Here is a 21,637-nt window from a genome sequence, read left to right as displayed (position 1 = left end):
CTTTGAAACTAGGATAAAAATCTAATCACAATCCACTATTGCAGAATTGTTCCTGACAGAAGGTTAGTCTGCCCTAACACACTTTGGGATACTTAATACATAATAACAGTAATTTGTTTTACTTGCCCTTTTGTTACTTTTTGTCTTTTATGTTGACTGTATACAATACTTGCATTATGTTTTTTACAATGCCATTATAATTAAAGAAATTCAATTACAGAAATTGAAGAAATTTATTTATAATGAAAGGAATTCTGACAGCTTCTCCAATTGCAGCTATAATTTGAAATGGAATTAAATATTTTATTTGAATGACATACATTAATGTTTAATTTATAGTAGAATTTCCTGTTGTTTTTTACCCCAGAAATGATAACAACTCCTTGAGGACCGATCATTTTTTTTCACATAAACAGGCCTATTAGGTGAATTCTTGAGTTGCAATTCAACATTCAGTTGATTAAAAAGTACATTCCTACTATGCCCCACAGATGGTCATGTTTTCCATCCAAGATCTGGTAGCCTCAGTAGTGTGTCTGAGATGCAGTTTCTGTATATGACAAATTACAGAAGTGATTGTAATGTCACTGTTTTATTTATGTTTCTATTTATCTGATATATTTAACATTGAAATTAAGGTTTTAGACATGCATACTGAAATAGCAAACAAGTCTTTGAGAAACTTTCTTGCAAAATTGTGTGTCGCGTCACCCCCCTAAAACAAAGGAAAGTTTTTCTGGTCATTCAATGTGGTTTTCGAGTTCTTTGAAAGTTTTCAGATTTTCAAAGTAAAGTTTTCTGTGTTCAGGTTAACTAAGTTCTGTTTCCAGTGCTCAGTGTCAATAAGGCAGAAAAATGCTGTACTGTTGTATGTACAAATGCAGCTGTTACAAGTCTGAATGGGATTTCTGGTTATGTTTTGTTCTGACCATGAGGTCCAACCTGGACTTGAGAAATCTTTTCCCATTTTTTCTTCTATTAGTATGTTTCTGTAAAAAACCCTAATTTGACAAGTTTTTATCTTCCAATGAAAATATCATCTATGGGGCAGAAGTTTGCTTGATATTTGGTTTCTCCATTGCACTCACTTCTAGGAATACAAGAAAGTACTGAGTTATGAAAGTACTTATTTAGAACTAGCTTTTATGAACTTCCTTATCTCATGAGAAACTCCAAAGATACCTGGACTTAAAGGGACCAAGTTCTTTTCTGAATTATGCAATAGGTGACAAATGAATTTAGAAGAATTTGCTGTGTGCGCTATGACTGAAAATGATGCTTCCTGACTCATCAATACTTTTAATGAAGCTATGGCATCTCTACAGGCAGGAATTAAAATTTATAAGGCTCTTCAATATCCAAAGAAGAAAGAAAGCTCCTGCATAACATTTGAAAACTTTTAAAATTACTGCAATATTAATGTTATGAAACATTTAATTTATATTTTCTAACACAACATTATAAAATACCTGTGTTTTTGGAGAAACTCAATTATTTTGTTTGTATTTGTCCTTCTGAATTAGGTGTGAGGAGGAATCCTCTGGTCTTCCAAAATGTCTTTTGGCAGCTCGATAAAAATGATGGCAGCTTGTTAAATTAACTGTGCTCTCCAGTGCTGTGATTAGAGGCCATCAGTCTCAACCTTTCCAGCAGATACTGCAGCTGGAAATACCTGGAACCTCAAAGTACAGCAGTAGTGGTTATTTCTGAGCCAGGCAAAGCTATGCTTTTCCTTAAGAATGGACACTGTTGATTTTTTTATTTGCTGGGGTTTACTTATGTACAACTGCTTTTTGCAGGTATTTTAACAGCATGACTGATTTTCATTGCCTAGAGACTATGTTTCATATCTGTGAGTGCAACATGTGATTTGCATGAAAACATATGATTAGGAAATGAGGTCAAAGGATATTTCTTATGGGTATAGGTAATTAACAAACATGATCTAGTATGAACATACATCAGAAATATATATATCTATATATATTTATATATATATTTTTTTAAATATAGAAGCTGTCTCCAAAAAAAACGTTTGTCACTTCCTGTTTTCTGCCTGACATAAGTCAGTGAAAATGCATGTGAAAAGACTGAATAATCTGATGGAGTTTGGTAAAACCCAATAAATTATCCTGTTCTGTAAAAAACATTTTATGCAGAAATGTCATGAAGTGTATAGTATAGGTAGATGTTGCTATTGCTGCCTTTTCATTTCCCTTTTCAAAGAAGTTAGTACAGTAAAGACATGGTTCCACTATAGACAGCCTGTGATATCTGGAGTTGCACATTAGAAAAGTTGGGCCGAATTTGGTGTATAGTTTTTTTTAATTTTCTCATTTTTTTCTCTGTAAGATGATGTTCCAGGAGATAGCTTAAAAGAAAGGCATTATAGTCACAAAAGGTTTGTAGTTATCCAAAACTTGTTTATTCATAATTATGCTTCTTGAAACTGGATACATAATTTATGAATTGTTTTGGTAATGTGTCCTTAGTTACTGAGTAAGTTTTTACCATGGACAACAATATTCCAATATTTACAAGCTGTTTGTTTAGCTTGTTGTTTTGATATTTTATTTGTGGTAAAATAATGTAAAAAACCCCTATGTTTTATTTTCTTATATGTCATTAGAGTAACATTTCATGAGCTGAGACAATGTTTTATCAGAAACTAAATAGAGGACTCTTGATAATGATCTGGAAGGTTCTTGATTAAGCTTAGTTAATCAATTATTCCTTGGGGTATTTCCAGTTTTTGTTAAAACTAGTTCTTAGGTGTTCTTTGTGCACTGATAGATGTACTTATAAAAGAATATATACGAATATACATATAAATACGTGTGTTTGTATACATATATCTTTTGGAATCAACCCCCCAACTATTCTTCACAGAAATCCTTCCATGCAGGAACCTCATTACTACTTTACCAATAGAAATGTTAAGTTACATGTGAAATACCACATGTAAAACATCAACTATTAGAAGCGTATGCTAATATTTGAATTACATTTTTTAAGAGTTTACTGAACAACATAAGTCACAATTGCACATCTTTTTTTACAGATGAGTAAGAGCTCTGAAATGACAGAAATTTCTCTCAAAGTCTTATTCAATCTGGATTAGTAAAATTTCTCCTGCAGTGACTGGCAGGTCTTTTAGGTGAAGTAAACTTCCATGATTTTGGTTTTCTATTTTACTGCTGTTTGTAAAACAACATTTTGTTTGTAATTACACTGTTTGAATGCATAAGAATAATTTTTGGTATTAACCATCTGCTTTTTTTATTTTCTAATCAGGTATTAAAGTGAAATTTAGAACCCAGGAACCTGATGGTTTGATTTTTTTCTCTGCATCACCTGGGAATCAGGAGGAATACATTGCTCTTCAACTGAGGAGTGGGCGTCCTTACTTTCTTTTTGATCCACAGGTACAACAAAAGACAGGATCCTATAAAAATAGCGTATATTATTTCTTTCAGTACTTCTTTAAATACCTTTTTTTTAAAAAAAAATATTGATACAAGTTAACTGACTCTTCAGAACCCTTATGTAACTGCAAATTATTTGGAGAGAAACATTGAAACACTAAAGCTTTCCTCATTTTTTGTGTGCCACAATTAATGACTTTTTAATGAGTTTTTATGAGTTGGGGTTTTTGTCAGTACCACCAAACACCACTATAGTTTAAAGTACCAAGATTTCAAAGGTGGGTGGAACTAGTTTTTGAATTAGTAAATAAAGGTTATTTATATTTCTAGTCAATTATTTTTAAGCTTCCCATCTTGAGACTTTGTCTTTTCCAACTGAAATCCAAGTGCTGCCATTAATGACAATGAAAGTAGTCTCTCACTTCCAGTAATAATGACCATAGCAAAGACATAAATAATGGGGGAAATATTATCAAATAAATTCCACAAAATTAAAAACAAGACCACATTCTTTGCATTTCTGTTTGGGTAGTTCCCGTTTTTTCTGCACCCCAAAATTGGATGTCCTCATGGAATAAAAAGCATTACAGACTCACTTTTATTTCATAAATATGTAAGAAACTGTAAGTAATTATTTGCTCTACTAAAGATATTGGCAGAATGTGGTATCATACGTAACCATACATGTGCATCCTTTTTGTAAGGTTACCGCTGCCTCAGTTGCTCGAAGGTCTGGTCACTATATCTTTTGTCACTCCTCAGTGTCTAATTACATGATTGGTGTTGTGTCTACTGCTCCGCCAGGGTTGAACTGAAATGCTTAATGGTATAAAATGGTGGGGATTTAGAGATTTGATGATCCACTGTTAACCTTTGCTTCCTGAGCTCTGCCATGGTCCAGGCACTGGTGCTCCATGACCACACAGAGGTATTCTGCAGCAGTGAAGATGCTCTTCAGCTTTGGAGGAGCTGTAGAGAAGGCATGGTGCTGCATAGAGGCTAGTGTGTATGTGATCCCCGTGCTAGAAAGCAGTAAATCTGCTTCTGACCCAAGATACAAATTTCTATTGTTTCCACTGCATTTGCACACAGGCTTTATCTTTTCCTTGTTGCAAACTGAATCAGTGTGTGCTTCAATTTTTGGGACTACACTTAACATTGTTAATGCTGCCCTCATCCACATTTTAATAGGTACTAGTTCTGTTTATCTATTTTCCACTTATACCCTCACTTAATTGAAAAGGAATTTTTCTTTCTTTTGCAAGATCTTTCCAGGTGTTATAGTTTGATATTTTTTTTTGTTGATGTTTGTTTTAATGGGAGTGGATATCCTTCAACTAGCATTTTAGTGCTTCAAAAAGTATTCTTAGTCCTCCTTGCAGATTTGCTCCTTCTGAAGTAGCTTTATGTCAGCTAGGTTGGACTGATTCCCTAGAAGTTGTTGTATTTGTTTGGATTCCAGTATTTGGGGGACAGAGAGAAATGGGGGCAGATAGGGGAGGAGCTCATTTGGGGCTTTTTTTTTCCTTCCTCCTTCTCTCTTTTTTTCCTTTTTTTTCTCTGTCTTTTAACTGTAAAAACACAGGTCTCATCCATATTCAGCCCCTAGAGCTTCTCAGTTCAGCTAATATTTTCAATAGTTACTATCTTGAATTTTAACACATTACTTGTTTATGAATATATCTTTATTTATCTTTCTGTTTCATTTGAATCAGACAAGCATCTCATGCTGATTTCTAGGTTCATCACTTCCATATTCCCTCTTCTTCTAAAGTCCAAAATAGCCTATTGCTGCTTCAGTGACTGTTTATAGAAAAAAAAAAAAAAAATCTGTCATTCAAGGCATTCAGGAATAGTGTAGGTCTTAACATTTCAATTTACTATCTTGAAAGCTAATGCTTTCTACTTTCTCATTAATAATGTGGAAGAGATTCCTGCGCATTCTCAGATTCAGAAATAGGGTACTGTGGCCTACATCAATATATTTCTTGTAGTGTCTTTTTCAAAAACTTTTACCTGTGAAAATTCAGTTATCAAAATTTTTGTCTTTTGTATCTTTAATATGCTGTGCTACCTTACTACCTTTACCTTTGTTTCTATGTTTACCACATAGTCTGTTTCTTTTTTCTTTCTGCCATTATTTGCTATTTCTATCCTATATCATCAGGTATCATGTTCTACATTTCTTACTCCTTATTTGTACATCACAGTTTGCATTAGCATGCAAATGCTTTGATTAATTCTTATGGACATCAAGTGGTTTCTTAACCAGGTTACAAGCACTGATTTCTCTAATTATGGTTGTGGCATATATGATAAGCATTTATGGCCCTGCCTTTGTACTCTTCTATTGAAAATTGCAAAAATTCGTTCTGATGACAGTTGTCTGCTTCTTTCTATCTATAGCAGTGTGGTGTAATATTCTGTGCTCCCTTTCAGCTGTGTCCTCTCACAGGTTAATTATTTTTACCCTTACTCCCTTTCAGGATTTCTGGTATGTATCTTTGTTTATGATCAGCAGCATGTTTTCTCTTTTGTGTATCTGCTCTGGAATAGTCCTGTCAAGTCTTCTTAGTGGGGAGTCTTCAGCAGCCTATCTTCTTCCTTCCCTAAGTGTTAATTTCAAATCATTTTCTTCCTGTCCATTCATATGTCTCAACTTTATGTACACCACCATTCATATAGCTGTTTTCTGACGATCTCTTTTGTCTCCCTTTTGTGTTGTCTAGCAGCACATTTTGCCTTCCTTATTGTTTCACTGTCATTCTTTGCAGATTTCTACTCATGGTCCATGAAGCATGAGTTTTTTGCTAGCAGATATCTTCCTCAGTCTTGTCTGCATAATCAAATTGTCCCATAGACCTTCCTCCAGACTCTGTGTGCCTGCAAACCTTCCACTGTCTGTGGAGTTTCTTCTCACCATAACATCTTTAAATCCACCCCTGAACTACACAATTGACTCCAGCTAAATTTACAGTTATCTGTCAGTGGCTATAGGTCATTTGTTCTATCTTTTTCCCAGGGAAGCACTGAATATTTTATACAAAGTGAAATCACTATTGGTGAAAATTTTAGGCCAAACTGGAGCACCTTTTGCCTTAGTGATTAGGACAGAGTATTGGGATTCTTCTCACAGTACGGAGGGAATTGAATCCAGCTCTTCCATTTTAGAAGATGATTCATTTACTAAACTACATCAAAAAGGAGAAATACCAGATACTTTTCTTGTTGCCTGTGGTTTGTGCAGAGGCTGAAGTAGTAGACACAGTCTGAGGGTGAGCTGTTACTCCCCAGAAAAAAAGAAGATGGAGAACACCTAGCTATGATTCTCAACTATACCTTGCTGCTTGGCACTTGCAAAGCTTCAGTACTTCTTCACCTTTTCAGTGGTGGGCATTCAAAGAACTTGACTGGGAGAAGCATAGTTATATTCAGACTTTGTCATCTAAACTGTATCTGTGAGGATCCATATTTGTGATGTTTCTCTGCATTTTCATGAAAGCAAATGTCAGCATGAAGAGCCACAGAGATTCACATTTGCTTACTTATTACTGGGAGCTATTAAAAATTAAGACTTATTATATGGCTCAGCAAACTAATCCAGATTTGGTTTGCTATGTATGATTTCCAAAATGCATAACAAGCCATTTCACAACAGGATATTTGAATGGGATCACAGAATCACTTGGGTAGTTCTGGATAAAATGTCATACAGAGGCCTCCAATGAAGTGAATGCTGAACCCATCTCTCTTTTTTTTTTTTTTTTTTTTTTCCCCCTGAAATTAAGCAAAGATTAGCACATATGGCTGTGTGGTCCCAGATTGAATTGGTTACAAATAAATGTGGTTTCTGATGTATAAAACTGTTAATGCTCTAGACTGTTGCCAAACATAATACGAAGAACCACTTATTCAGGCACCTGATCTTTAGAATGCAGCATCGTTTGTAACAATTTTAACGCTAACTAAGTACACTTTGATGAGACAGCATTTAATAAAATGCTCATTAATTTCATCATTAGCAAGGGTATGCTAAGAAGTAAGCCAGTTTCTTATGTCACGCCCAATTAGCATCCCATGCTAGTAATCCCATTAGTATTGTTGAATTCACTAATGGAAAAACTAATGGGCATGCTACCAGGGCACATTAATTGGGCATGACACCAGTTCTAGTTTTAATTATTAAACTACGATAATGAAATGTGTGTTTGTAAAATATTAAAATGTTGAAATAGGAGAGAAGACAATAAAAAATAGTATATGAAAAAGTGCACATTAGTATGTAAGGATATAGCGTTGTATTCTTACCATGGGACAGAGGACTGCGGTACAAACTGTCTCAGTACCAAGATGTTGGCTAAATGGAGTAGGAAACATGCTGTAAATATTCACAGGGAATTATTTTTTCTGTAATCGTGTACATATGTACACATCATGTATATTTTCATACATAGGATACATACACAGTGAAAGTCCCCAATTCAAAATGTACTTTAAAATGTAGAGTGTTCATAACTCTGTATGCTGACAAGCAATTTCTATATAGATGTACATCACTAAAGGCAGAATACTAAATTTTAACAGGAGGCTTTTAGTATTAATCACAATAGGTGTTTTTTATCAACAGGGTTTCATCATATCCATAACTCTAAGGTCCTTGAGCCAGAAAGAGTACTAGAAGATCTGGAAAAAAAAAAATTTCGGAACTGTCCGGTTTGCTACTGCAAAGTAACAAACTAGACCCCAAATTACAAGGAACCTTTTACATATTTTTTGGAAATTGTTTTTTTGAAGCCTGTCTTAAGCCATAAAGTAACTGCAGAGGTGGTGTTTCTTTAATAGTATGTAACTCTGCATGCAACATAGGACAATTCTGTTTTGTGAATTCAACAGAATAATTTCAACTTCCGAGATGGTTCAAGTAAATTATAAAGTCCTGAGACAATATTACAGGAATTACTGGGAAGTTAGAAGATTATTTGGGTATAAATCTCGGGAAAATTATTGAAAGACAGTAATTTTATTTTTATTGCATCATTATATGAATTTGTGTGGTATTAATTTTGGTTGATAACAGTCTTGAGATTTGGTTTGGCAACCACATCTGTTATATTCCATGTTACTCAGCAATTCAGAAAAGATTTTTCTGCATTTTGTCATGGATTCTCTAAATTCACCCCATTATATAATTATATTTTTTGTTTTAATAAAACCAGGTAAAAACTGTAGTTAAATTTAAAAACATTTTTAAAAGCATCCTTTGTACCCTTGTGTGGTAAAAACATTCTCTGTAATTTTTTTTTTTTTTTTTTTTCTTCTGAATCTCTTGGTATAACCTTTTCCTTCATAAATATATTATACTCTCTCACCTAAAAATTCAAGTCCTTTTGATACCAGGTTACAGGAACAGAACATGAATCTTCATACTGTCCTAAAAATACATCTCTTTTTTTGGGTTCCTTCTTGTAGTCAGGTGCTGCAGTCAACAATCCTGTTGGATTTCTGTGGATGGCACATTGAATCCTTGCCTTCAAACTTCACAACCATGGCAATCCATAAAGTAATTAGAGACTTCATTAAAAAAATAGATAAAAAACAGGGATGACATGAACCTCAATAATTTGTGCCTCATCCTTGTCTTTTTAGGGGAACTACACAGGGTTTTCTATTTTTAATAGAAACTGAACTGGATCCTTGATCCCTCATTTATTATTTGAGAAGGTTAATTTAGTGGGGAAATCAGTCCTAAACATCATTCAGTATCCTGAAAGAAGTTAAACAGAAGACTTTTATCTTTATTTTTTAGATGTTACATACCACAGTGTTATAAAGAGTAAGGTATAATTCTAAATCTTACCTTCGTAATATTCTAAATCAGATTCTTCTGTTAATAAAAAGGGATCTGCAGTAGCAGTCACTCCAACTAATGATGGTGGAAAAGAGTACAATGATAACAGTTGGCACCAAATAATTGCTACAAGAATTCAAGCACTAGGAAACATCACAGTGGATGGGCAGTACACAGGTAATCAGTTCAGTTCCATTTTGCTTTACTATTTTGGTCTTACTCAGGTGTGGTGCACTTGCTTACATTTCTACTGCTTGTCTTCATCCATACAGCAAAAAATTCACTCAATTTTCTGACAAAATCGCTATGGTTTTGTCTGTGCATCTAAGGTATCTGTCCGCTGTGAATCTTTGGTAATTTAATACCATGTGTGAGGAGTTTATCTTTTTGTGCTCATGATTCTATGATTGTGTTAATATTCTTTTGTAAAACAAAATTGTAAATATTTCCAGAATATGTATGGGAAAGTATTAGGATATTGTGTTACATTAGTCTCTTTTCTCAAATGTCAGTATTCTGCTATTGAGTTGAAAATCTGTTGGAAAGCATTGGACACAAGAATAATGACCTGTTTTTTTCAGGTTCTTCCTTAGCAACTAGTGGCAGTACCATTATTGGTGAGAACACAGGAGTATTTGTTGGAGGACTTCCACAGGATTATACTGTTGTAAGAAAGGATGTAGGTGAGTATGACTGTGGTCTATATAATATCAGAAATCCTATACAGTGGCACTGACTTCACTGCCTTAGCAGTACTGTAGGCTGTATTGACATTGTGACAGGAACATGAGGACAGTGCTTAATTTGCATAATTATTTACATAATTGTTTTAATAAAAATATCTGTACAGTTTCTTGAATTTTATCTTTTGGAATAGCTTGAAATATCTGTATAGCTGATTTCATCATCAGGAAAGCAGTGTATAGATCTGTGTACATTTTAATGAATTCTCTGCACAGAACTGTAAACGTGAAGCAAGCTGGTATGTATGAGAAACTTCTGGGTATGCTTTACATTCTGGATTCTCAAATTCTTCTTCAAAATACACATACAAATTGGTTTTATTATCTTAAGCACAGGGTTATGCACACCACTGGGATTCAGGGTTAGAACATACTGGGCTCTTTTGGTGTAAGTTTGGATCTTTAGGGATTGTTGCATTGAACTCAGTGGTATATGAATATATCTTTATTCTACAGGTGTATTTATGTGGAGCTGGATTGTAGCTGGCTTCTGCAGAATCAATAAACATACATCTTCGTACATAAACTTGGTCTATATGGCATTCCACCAGCACATAACAGAGGTGACTGCATACAAAACCAGTATACAATCAGCTGCTGTCAGTGGATTCATATCCAGGCTTGTGCTGTTTTTTATATAAAACTGACAGCCAAATTGTATTTTAAGTTTGTGTTCTCACAACTGTTAAGAATGTGAAATGTAGCTGATGATTTGAGGTGAGGTACACTAGAATACGACTTCCTCTATCCTTCCTTATTTCAGTTTAGTAAACCCAGAAATACGGGCATGCGGTGTTCTAAAGCTTTGGTTCATAAAGTAATCCAGGATGCTTCCATCAAAAACCTCAAATGAAATAATCAAAATGAGATCAACTATAAATACTATTCAAGAGAAGGCCATCTATAAAACCTGCTTTATATTTTTGTCCCCAGTAAAGAAAAAGAGATAGCAGCCATGAACTGCTACTTTTTTAATCCTAACAAGGAAAGAAAATCTTCCTGGTGGAAATTCTAGAAGTACATTCATCTGTTAAGCTTTTACAACACAGTTCCTTCCTATTCAGCAGATGCATGCCATTCTTCACAATTAACGTTTTGTTTAAAGAGGATAAAACGTGAGAACATTCCTTGGAATCTTCATGGAGTAAATTTATACTGTTGAAGACATCTGTATGCAAAATCTCAAAAAGTTTAATATTTTCTAGCTACATAACAGTAGCTGCTGTCCTTAGTGACTAGACCCGTTCAGAAATGTGGATTTAGCTTGTAGACCAAATTTATGAAATGATTGATGGCTGGTTATCAATGCACACATGCACATATACTATAGGGTGGGTATGTATAAAACATATAAAATAATTCCTATGTTTAGTTGCAGGTGATTGGCTTAAGAAAATTATTTTCTATTTATGCAGGGATGAAGATGATAGTCCAGAAGGGATTTGTGGGATGTCTCAGTGACATATTTTTGAAAAAAACACACACTCCCTTTGAAAACTGGGAGTATTTGAACTGGCAGGATGCTGAAGAGCAAAACAACGTCTATCACGTTTGGGAAGGATGCCCCATTGTCCTCTCCAAAGGAGCACATTTTCTTGGCAAAGGTAATTTGCTGTACTATTGCACTAGCCCAGTGTGCTTTTGAGGTATAAAAGGTGATCATATCAAAAGTATTGCAGTGGTCTGCTTTCTGTAGCAGTTCTAGTTATACAGGATTATTTTTGAATGGTTTAAAATTTGGTTTCTGGGTTTACAGAACACTGCTACATGGAAGAGGAATTGCATTCACAGACAGGTGCTGCTGTAAGTGAATACAGAGTTGATAGACATGTAAAATGTGAAGTTTCACTTTTGAAGAGACAGAGATGCTTATAACATACCAAAAAATGCCAGGTAGCAGAATTTAGGACATTGCACCAATCTGCTGTACATCGTCCTTTAAAAAGCCGAGGGATAAGGGTACAAACCTTAATCTTGAAATCTCTGAGGTTTTCATATCAAAGTAGAAAGTAGCACCTAGATTTTTAGTTTTGGTTTCTTGAGCCTATTTATCTATGTATTTGATTTAACTTTTACGTGTGTTCACTTTCTTTTCAAGGCTTCCTGGAACTGCATTCAGGTGTTTTTAGTGGTGGACTGGAATTTGAGATCTCATTCAAATTTAGAACAGATCAACTGAATGGATTGCTTTTGTTTGTTTACAATAAAGATGGCCCAGATTATCTTGCAGTAAGTTCAGAAATACAAATATAACTATATTCAAATATGACCTGTTAGTTTTGTCTACTAAGATATGTCCAGCATTTAAAGAGATTTCAAACCATAAGTTATTTTTGTATTTTACTTATTTTGAAATGCTGTACACAGCAAAGTGTGAGGGGAGTAAAAGGACTTCAGCAAATGCTCTGAATAAATTACTTCTGTTATTTATAACATAAATAAGAAAACTATAAATATATGAAAAGCAGAATTTTTCTCTTTGTAGGATTGGAAGTGATTAGAAAAGAAAATAAAAGACTTGTATTAAAAGCCTTCAGTTCATTCCTGGGAAAGTCTAGAGTTACCCAATTTCCCAGTTTTCATACTAGAACTATCAGTTAAATTGTAAATCAAAAAGTTCATGATGGAAATTGCCCAGTATACTAAAAAGCTTTCTCTTTAAGGTATATGAGTGTTTTATAATCAGTATGATTTCTTCATTTTGATTTGAAACATAAGTATTGTCATATAAACAGAAATTGGTGGTCCAGCTTAATCCCATCTCATCCCTATCAGTTTTCCCAACAATGTAACGGAAGCAACAGAATTCCTGCATTACACAAATTAGTGAGATGTGCCTATCAACTTTCTTTTTGGTGTCTGTTAAATAAGACTTTTATGCTCAGAAGTACACATGGTTCCATTTTTTCCAGGATTTTGTTTAAAGTCGAATGTGTTTGTTGCAGTTTTTCAGATTTTTTTATTACTTACATGGCTCTGGATTTTCATATTTTTCTTCCCCCAAGGATTTTGAATGTAATTAGACTGTGGTCAACATTGCTTAGTGGGTCAACTATAGTTACTACTTGCACCAACTAGTAGGTATTACAAAGGATTACATTGAAAGCAATATCTCTTTTCAGTTGGTCCAAGAAGTAATCATTTACATTTAGAGATTTTTTAAGGGTATTGTTCTTTATGACCTAATCTGCCCTTTCTACATTTTTATTGACTTTCATTTATTTATTTATTTATTATAATGCAGCTGTTTTGCTAATGGCTGTCATGTCACAGCCTGTTTTATTGCATGGCATTATATCTAATGTGCCTTTTCTTTTAAACTTCTGACCTAAAACATATAAATATATTTTTCTTCTTTTCAGGTCAAATATAACTTACCCTACATTTACTTTCTATTACTGACTTTTCCAGCAGTTCATTTTTCCCTGGGTTTTAAATTCTGCTACACCAAGTTCCAGTAACAAGTCTTGCTAATTACATGTTATTACTTTAGTTTTGCCTTCAAGTAATGACCAAGATCATGAGCTAATAGCATAAAATGCTATTCACAGTACAGAGGCACTATTTATATGAACAGTATTTACAGGGACAAACATGGGGTTTGGGTTCTTTTGGAGATTCTCATGGTATGTGACCCTTGTTTCCTTTCTCTTGCTCTGTGAAAGGCTAACAGAAATATGAGAAAATAGCTTCTGACTATAAAGAAAAAGGGGATTTACTGAACTGAAAGGCAAAAGCACGAAGTAGTTAGGCAAAACACTCCTCTACTCATAGTTCCAGATTTCTCGCAGTTTTATATTTATATTACTTTTAGCACTGAAAACTGTGATTAGATAATTTTCTCAGCATTTGTCCTAAATCAAGTAAAATTTTTTTAATCTCCTCTTAAGGTGAAGTATTTTAGAGAAGATGAGTATACACATGCTTTTCCAATCCTTGCAGCTTTGTGTTCTGCACATACATAATGATGACAGAAGGTTTTTCTGTACACTTGAGCTCACAAAAAAAGGTTAATAGAAAGTGAAAATGAGGTGTGTAGCATTGTTGCGCATGAGCTACGATGTCTTTGTTAAGAGCTTTGGTCAGGTGACACTTGCACTGCAAAACAGATTAGAAGCTATACCACTTATCCCAGGTGCCAGTGTAAAATGGTATTTCCTGACCCTTCCCTTTACATAGGTCAAAGCTCTCTTATTAGCTTTATACTTTTGGAATGACTACAGCTAGACACACGACTGGCCTGCTACCAAACAGCCAAAGACTCAGTCTTGTCTTCTGCCCAAGACAAAATTGTATCCTAGAAAGGTGCTGTGTCTAAAGGTCACTTCTTCCATGACTCCCATGCCCTGAGAACTCAAGCCAGAGAGATCAAGCTGATTCTCTTTGAATCCAGACATAATAATTATGAGCAAACTGTGACCAGATAAACCAGTATGAATTACTAGCTCTCATTCTGGCATGTGTTTCCTTATGAGTTTGTGTGATTGAAAGAAAGTACTGTGACTATTACTGATTTTTGATCACTTCAACATCAGCGAAAGCCTAAGCACTGCCAATCTTCTGTGCGACAGTGGCACCAATTTCCAAGACATTGTAGCTGATGATTTGCTACTGCAAAGCTACTAGTAGGAAAAAAGTCCTGCAGGAACTTTTTCGAAAGAATTGTACTTTTAAATAGCTGCATGAAGTAAAACAACCAGTGTCCAAGACAAAAAGTGTTACCTGTGATGGAACTAAGAAAGGGTGTGAAATAAGCGTTTTGAGAACATAAAGTGGAAAGCTTTTTATTAGCAAAGAAGTGACTGGTGCTCATGTGGGACTTGTGAAGGTGATATTCCTATTGATCACCAGTGATTTCTCTCTGCCTGGTGTTAGGAAGAGATTCCGGTTCCCTTTCCATTAAAGACTGCCTGATTCTGAGAAGGCTGTTGAGGGGTCTGTGTTTGGGCCTCTGCTCTCTCACTGGCAGGTCTGAACAGGGCTAGTACCAGTACAGGACATCTCTTTAACCTTGTTGATTTTGAACTGGAAAGACTGGTTCAACATCAACCTCAGTACTGTGTACTTTTTCTTTCAAAGGGCTCAAAGACTGATTGTCATTGCCAAGTTCTTTCAAGTCTATTGCTTGTCTCTTCTGATACCTCTGAATCTCAGGATGACTTCCCAGCTCAAAGGAGATGAAGGCATAATCAGTCTGTAGCTCAACATTGGCTGAGACCGTTTTGGATGACAGGTTTAACAAAGTGTCATTCAGCCTCCAATGCAGCCTCTACCCTATCTGAGTTTTGTTTCTCAGAGCTATGGCTGGATATTCCTTTCTTCTTCAAAATCAGGTGTTTATAAGCAGATTGAGTGAGGTAAGGGTTGGTCCCTGCAGAGAAAAAAATACAGAAGCATGAAATAATTCAGGTTGAAGGGACCTTTTGAAGTAATTTATTCCAAATCTCCACTAAAAACAGGGCCAATTCAGTTAGATAAGGTTGCTCTAAACATTTTATGTTTGAGTATTTTGCATTTCTCTACAGATGGACAGTCCACAGCTTCTCAAATTCTGTAGCGTGCTCCAATCTTTAACCATCCTGAATATGGAAAAAAAACCCCAAACTTGATATCTAACTGTGATTTCTCTTGTTACAATTTCTATTTTTACCTCTCATTCTTTTGCTGTAAACCTCTGAGAAGAGTCTGAGTCTGTCTTCTCTATAACCTCTCATAAGGTAGTTGAACAGTTAAGTTCTCTTCCTGCTTGCTCCTAAGACTGAACAAACCCCATTCTCTCAGAATCAACTCATACGTCAGGTATTCCACCCCTGACCAACTTGGTGCCTCTCCAATGAATTCACTCCAGGGTGCCAGTATCTTACATATACTGGAGTGTCCACAACTGGATTACTGTAGTTCAGATGTAGTCTTATGTGTGATGAATAGAGGGGAAGGATCATCTCCTTGGACCCACTGCCTACCTTATTTCTAATACAGGCCAGACCATTTTGGTCTTCATCACTTCAGGGATACATTGCTGACCAGTGCTCAATTTGTAATTCATCTTGACCCTTGGTCCTTTTTTTCAAAGCTGCTTTCTATGTCTCAAACACCAGTGGCCGCCCCCTTTGCTAACAACTGCAAACTTGCTGAGAGTACACTGCATCCTATTGTTCAGGTCATTAATAAAATTATTAATCAGAATCAGTCACTGTATCAATCTCAGAAAGATGTCACAACTTGCCAGTGGGCCTGTAGAAGTTTTTCTTGCCCCTCATGTCCTCTTCCAGATTCAGGCTAAGCTTTGGCTTTCCTAATTCAAATCTTCCATGCTCAGATATATCAACATAAGAATTGTGTGCATAGAGAACAGTATTAATAAAATGTTGTAGTTGTGCTTAATATTTGTACCCCAAATTCTGAAAAGCAAGTATGCTTTTAAGCATTAAGCTGAGAATGTGTTTAGGTTTGGAGCTGTGATATAATGCTCTTGATTTTTTGAGAGATGACAACTAAGATGTTTGGCAGCAGAATAAGATGATCTTCATACATTTTTGGTTGAAAGTAATAATATGTCTTCCAAGGACAGATCAACAATCAAGCATTTTTTTTAAAGTGGTCCCAGAATTTTATCCAAAGCAAACACTTAATCTGTTGTTTTTCTGAACCTATGCTTAGTACCAGAGAGAATGCTAGATGTATGCAGGACTCCACTTTTTTTTATCTTCAACATGCAGAACAGTTCAAAGTGAACACTGGTCCTCTGTCTTTAGCTGCACTTGGGCATTCTAAATGTCAGTCCATGTCATCACAAAAAGCACAAGCATCATTCTCTGCCTGCTTTAAGACTAAGCCAAGAAGAGTAAATTGGAAGAGGGATGTACTGAGTAGTGACCCTATGTCAAACACCATGTCCTCTCTCTAGCTTCCAGGTCTGGCAGACTGGCTGGCATACTACTGTAGTCAGGCAGCTGAAGTGCTTGCTTCACACCAGCATGGTGTGCTTCGTATTAATTCTCATCAGTGAAGAAAAATGGTGACTTGTCCAACAGACTGTTTTTTCAAGATATACTTATCAGCATTGATGTCATGATCTGTCCTTCACTAGTATTGTAGAGTCCTTGGCTACAAGGGGCTCTGAACTTATGGAAACAGGAAAAGTTGTGATCCCAAAGAAACAAATAAACAAAATTCCTCTGTCTTATGATCAAGCAGTCAGTGTGCACTTTGCAACAGGACCTATATTGCCCATGATATCTCAAGTGCTAAGTTCTTTCTTCAGTTGGGGTCTCTGTTAAGGAAATAATCTAATTACAAATACTTCAATATTAGTATTATCAGCAACCTAAATATGTCGGCTTGTCAATACTGATGATAAATATTTGTATTAAATCTGTAGTTTTTATTTCACTTAATAAGATTTTGGCATGGAAACAGTAATGCTTTTTTGTGAACATATTCATATTTTTCAACCACCAGTTCATCACTTAAGTGTTTAGTGCTTTATACCTGCCAGTTTACAGTCTCAGCCCACTTATGTTCCATTCAGCCAGGACAAAGAGTCTTGCAGTAAAGCATCTGGAAACTTCTGCTCTGAAAATTTAAGCAAAATGTATTTCTATTAGAGAATTGGCATATTAATCTCAAAAAGCACATACAAAACCAATTATTTTCTTACAAGGTTTAGAAGAATAGGATGAAATACAGGATCAATGTATGCTGGAAAAATTTGAAATTCAGTTCACCAGCCAATTAAAAAGACCTTAATCAGGTCTGACATTTCATTTCCTTATTATCTTTTTACTTTCTTCTAAAAAATGAATTGATAGATAAAATACTGTTTTCTCATTCTCAAAAAAAGCAAAACAGTCCTGGTTCATTGTCTTTTCTTTTTACTAAGTTATGTTAATTCCAAAGTCAGTTGTCAAAAAATCAGAATATATTTTCCTATATTCTGAATTAAGTGATACACTGTATTTAGCATGTTTTGTGTAAACAATTTTTTTGAAATTTCTGCTATCCTGAAGAGATTTTGTTCATTGATCTTGTTGATTGGCTGTCTTGGTTATTTTTTTAAAATAACTGTCTGTTGTTGCTGTGTATATAATACCTCTTTCAAAATCTTTCTTCATTTTAAAATATATAGATTGAACTGAAAAGTGGAATATTAAACATCTTTTTAAAAACTGGCATTATCTTTACACAAGTGGATCTCTGGTTAGGACTGTCGTATTGTGATGGAAAGTGGAACAAAGTCACAGTGAACAAGGAGGGCTCCGTAGTTTCAGCAAGTATGAATGAACTGAGAGAGCAGACGCTGGAACCCCGTGTTCAGCAGTTGAAAGTAAACTCACCTGTCTACGTAGGAGGAATTCCACCTGAGATTCAGAATTTTTTTAAAGAACTGGGATTAGAACAAGGTAAGATGACACCAAGAAGAACACATGGTTTTCAAAAACTGGCGTCATATACAAGGTGAACATTCTGCTGCTGGTAGTGTAAATTCATAAATATGTAACATGCATTTTTCCTCCCACCCATTGTTGCTTTAACTACCAGTTATCCCTACCCGTCTGGATTTACTTATCCTGATCAATTTGTAATGCTGTAAAAATTCTTCCAACCCAGTGGTATCTGAAGCATTCTAACTCATAGGAGAGGAATTGGCCAGTAGCAAATGGTAATCTGAGATGCCTAACCAGATCTCAAATCTTCATCAGAGAAAGCCAGTTAAGATAATTTTTTCACTTGGTCAAGTTGTGTCACTTGCAGATCTGGAATACAAAACCAGTGGAAGAGAGTAAATATAGCTTAAATCACTGTAATGAGGCTGGATGCTGCCACATGGAAGAATTGTTGAGAGTTTATTAGTCCTTTCTTAGGTGATACTGATTCTGGTCTAAAAAATTGAGTATAAAAGCCTGAATTTGGATTTTGGCTGCATTACCATGATATTTTCCATGTCGTCAGGAGCAGGGAGGACAGTCATGTTCTGGGCCATCATTGTGACCCTTCTGCTGTGGAACAGGACAAACTTCTAGGGAAAAGGGGAAAACAATAATTACAGCCTGATGCTAATGGCATCCACAAAAGGATCTGCTGCATGAAATGTAGTAAAAAAAAAAGTGTCTATTAAACTAGCTCTGTTTACAGTTTGGACGTGGTTTTTCATTACTTATGAAACTATTCATCAGTCAGGGTGTATTTTTCAGACACTGTTGGCAAATAAGTAGCAGTCAGTATGTGATCAGTGGGGGAATCTAGTAAGCTCTGCAGAGCTCCTATGAAGCCGTGTGATTTCACAGCTATAGAAGAGTTTGAATCAAATCCATGCAATGGCATTCACAGATAGCTCAAAAATATTGTTTTAAGTACTCTTCCAGCTGTAGGCATCACATATATTATAATCTTCATCCAGGTTCTGTGTGCATAATATTTATGGCCCAAAAGAGCTAGCCCGTCATACCCTGTCAGTGTTGCCTCATAGCAGATGGTATAGCCTTGTGAGGGATGCATTTGCAACTCCTGCAGCAAAAAGATCTGTGAACAAAGAATCTAGGGCAAAATAACATCTGAAGTGAATGTCTGAAGTGCATATTGAGGCACATCAATAAACATTACTTTTTTTACCAAGCCTCCTCAGAATGCTGTAAAATAAGATGGTGGCTGTGCTTCAGAGTGGCTGAAGATAAAAACATTCTTGTGTGTTCCTAAATGTAGACTTCGATGAGCAATGTTACGTATTACAGCTTTGAAACATACTTTTATTTAGGACTATAATGATGTAATGGTATGATAATAGAATATGGATACCTTCCCAGTTAAACAAATATTTACAAAAGGTTTTCTCAATTAATGGCTGCTTGGTAGTTATTTTGAATAAAGGAGTATTGTTTTGCTCACAGTAAATAAGCGATAAATATCCTTCTTCTCCCACCCCACCTCCATGTCACTTAAAATTTTAAGAAATTTCAGCTAGAGTCTGTGGGCCTTTGCATGACCATCACATGCTGTCCTGAGGGGTCAAGATGGAGGAGAGTTGACAGAAATGTTTGTGAGAATTTGTAGTCATTACCTACTCTGCAGCTACCTGACAGCAAATAAGATTACTTGACTGACGTCAGACAGAAATCTTTAAATAGTGATAAATGCAGCTAAAACGAAACTCAAAATAATGTATTAAAATAGGTTATGCAGTATGCAAGTCAAACAACTGTTTATTTTGTCTAATAATTAAGATGCCTGTGCAGACTGGGACTAGTTCTCTCCTCTACCACAAACTGCCCAAGAAACTGAGCTGATTGCTGTGAAGTAGGAGTTGAGTTTAAATTAGGTTGTATTTATTTTAAGGAGAAGTTTTTCTAAAGTCCTAGTGTTGTGGAGAGAGAAAGTGTTTTAGAGTATGATTCAAAATGGGTGTCTACTTTCAGCATCCCTTTCTTTTTGCATGAACTATGTATGGATATTATATTCTCCCATCAGGTGGCTAAGTACAATTACTACTCTGATCTGCTATTTTGCAATAATAAAAGTACATAAGGTATAAATATGGTACTTTCACAAAGCTAAAAAAGAGCACTGAATTGTGAGAGGCTGTTTTTTAATTTATAAAGTTAATTCTTCAATGAATTGAAATATTTGGTTTGGTTACTTTGGTTTACTTTGATTTTGCCTTGAACACCAATCACTGTACATTACTCAGATTTGAGAACTATTTTGTATCAATTTATTAATTTATTTGTAAATTAAATCATAGAAGTATATAGGAATTTTAACAACTGTATCCTGAATTTTGTAGTGCTATTTTTACTGCAGGTAACTAATTTAATATATTAATGTTAGGAATGTAACACGCAGACAGAGAAATTCTGTATATGCATATATATGAACCAGTGTAAAATGAAGTTACTTTCTTTCTTATAAATGAACAGTTTGGGGTTACGTTTCTAGAGTATGTTTGTAAACATCATACCAGTTATATCCCCATTAGAATAAACTGATATACCTCTGTGATCTCCCAAAGTTAATTATATTTTTAATCTGGCTTTATGTGTATATATTAACAAAATATTAACAATCAGCAGAAAGCTGATTTTCAAATTCAGAATCACTTTTATGGTAGTAATTTTAGAGAGAAGTGACAGAAGAGAAAACAGAAAGCTATTTCCTCATGGGATGGAGTTGATAACAATGAAAGCACAATTTAGTAAGGCAGGACCTCAACACTAGAATACCAGGAATTTTTACAAGCTTAGTATCTTGAAAGAGGGAACAGAACATCATGTTAGAAGTCAACATACTCACATTACAGTCTTTAATACTGAAAATACAGAATTGAAGCAAACAAAAGTGAATCTAAATTAATGACTGAAGCTCTTTACGTGATACTAATCCCTTATTGTTTGCTAGGTTTCGGTGGTTGCTTGAAGGATGTTAAATTTACACGAGGTGCTGTCGTTAACTTGGCATCTGTGTCCAGCAGTGCTGTCAGAGTCAATCTGGATGGATGCCTATCAACTGACAGTGCTGTTAACTGCAGGGGAAATGACTCCATCCTTGTATACCGAGGAAAAGAGCAGAGTGTTTATGAGAGCGGTCTACAACCATTTACAGGTAACACGTTAGTTCCTTAAATGAAA

The 21,637-nt window shown here is 35.2% G+C and overlaps 1 protein-coding gene across 1 annotated transcript in view; it reads left to right on the top strand.

Annotated features, from left to right (window-relative positions):
- Window positions 1–21,637, top strand: part of USH2A (usherin) — a 388,963-nt gene that overhangs the window by 134,916 nt on the left and 232,410 nt on the right. The window contains exons 21-27 of the mRNA XM_026844632.1: window positions 3,295–3,425; window positions 9,324–9,450; window positions 9,855–9,956; window positions 11,432–11,620; window positions 12,115–12,245; window positions 18,145–18,418; window positions 21,408–21,611. Coding sequence (XP_026700433.1) covers window positions 3,295–3,425; window positions 9,324–9,450; window positions 9,855–9,956; window positions 11,432–11,620; window positions 12,115–12,245; window positions 18,145–18,418; window positions 21,408–21,611 — 1,158 coding nt within the window. The remainder of the gene's footprint in view (window positions 1–3,294; window positions 3,426–9,323; window positions 9,451–9,854; window positions 9,957–11,431; window positions 11,621–12,114; window positions 12,246–18,144; window positions 18,419–21,407; window positions 21,612–21,637) is intronic.

This window comes from Athene cunicularia (assembly GCF_003259725.1).
Source record: "Athene cunicularia isolate RWA chromosome 3 unlocalized genomic scaffold, athCun1 chr3_part1, whole genome shotgun sequence".
NCBI lineage: Eukaryota > Metazoa > Chordata > Aves > Strigiformes > Strigidae > Athene > Athene cunicularia.
The sequence above is the reverse complement of the archived record's forward strand: the minus strand, read 5'-3'. Positions and strand labels throughout refer to the sequence as shown.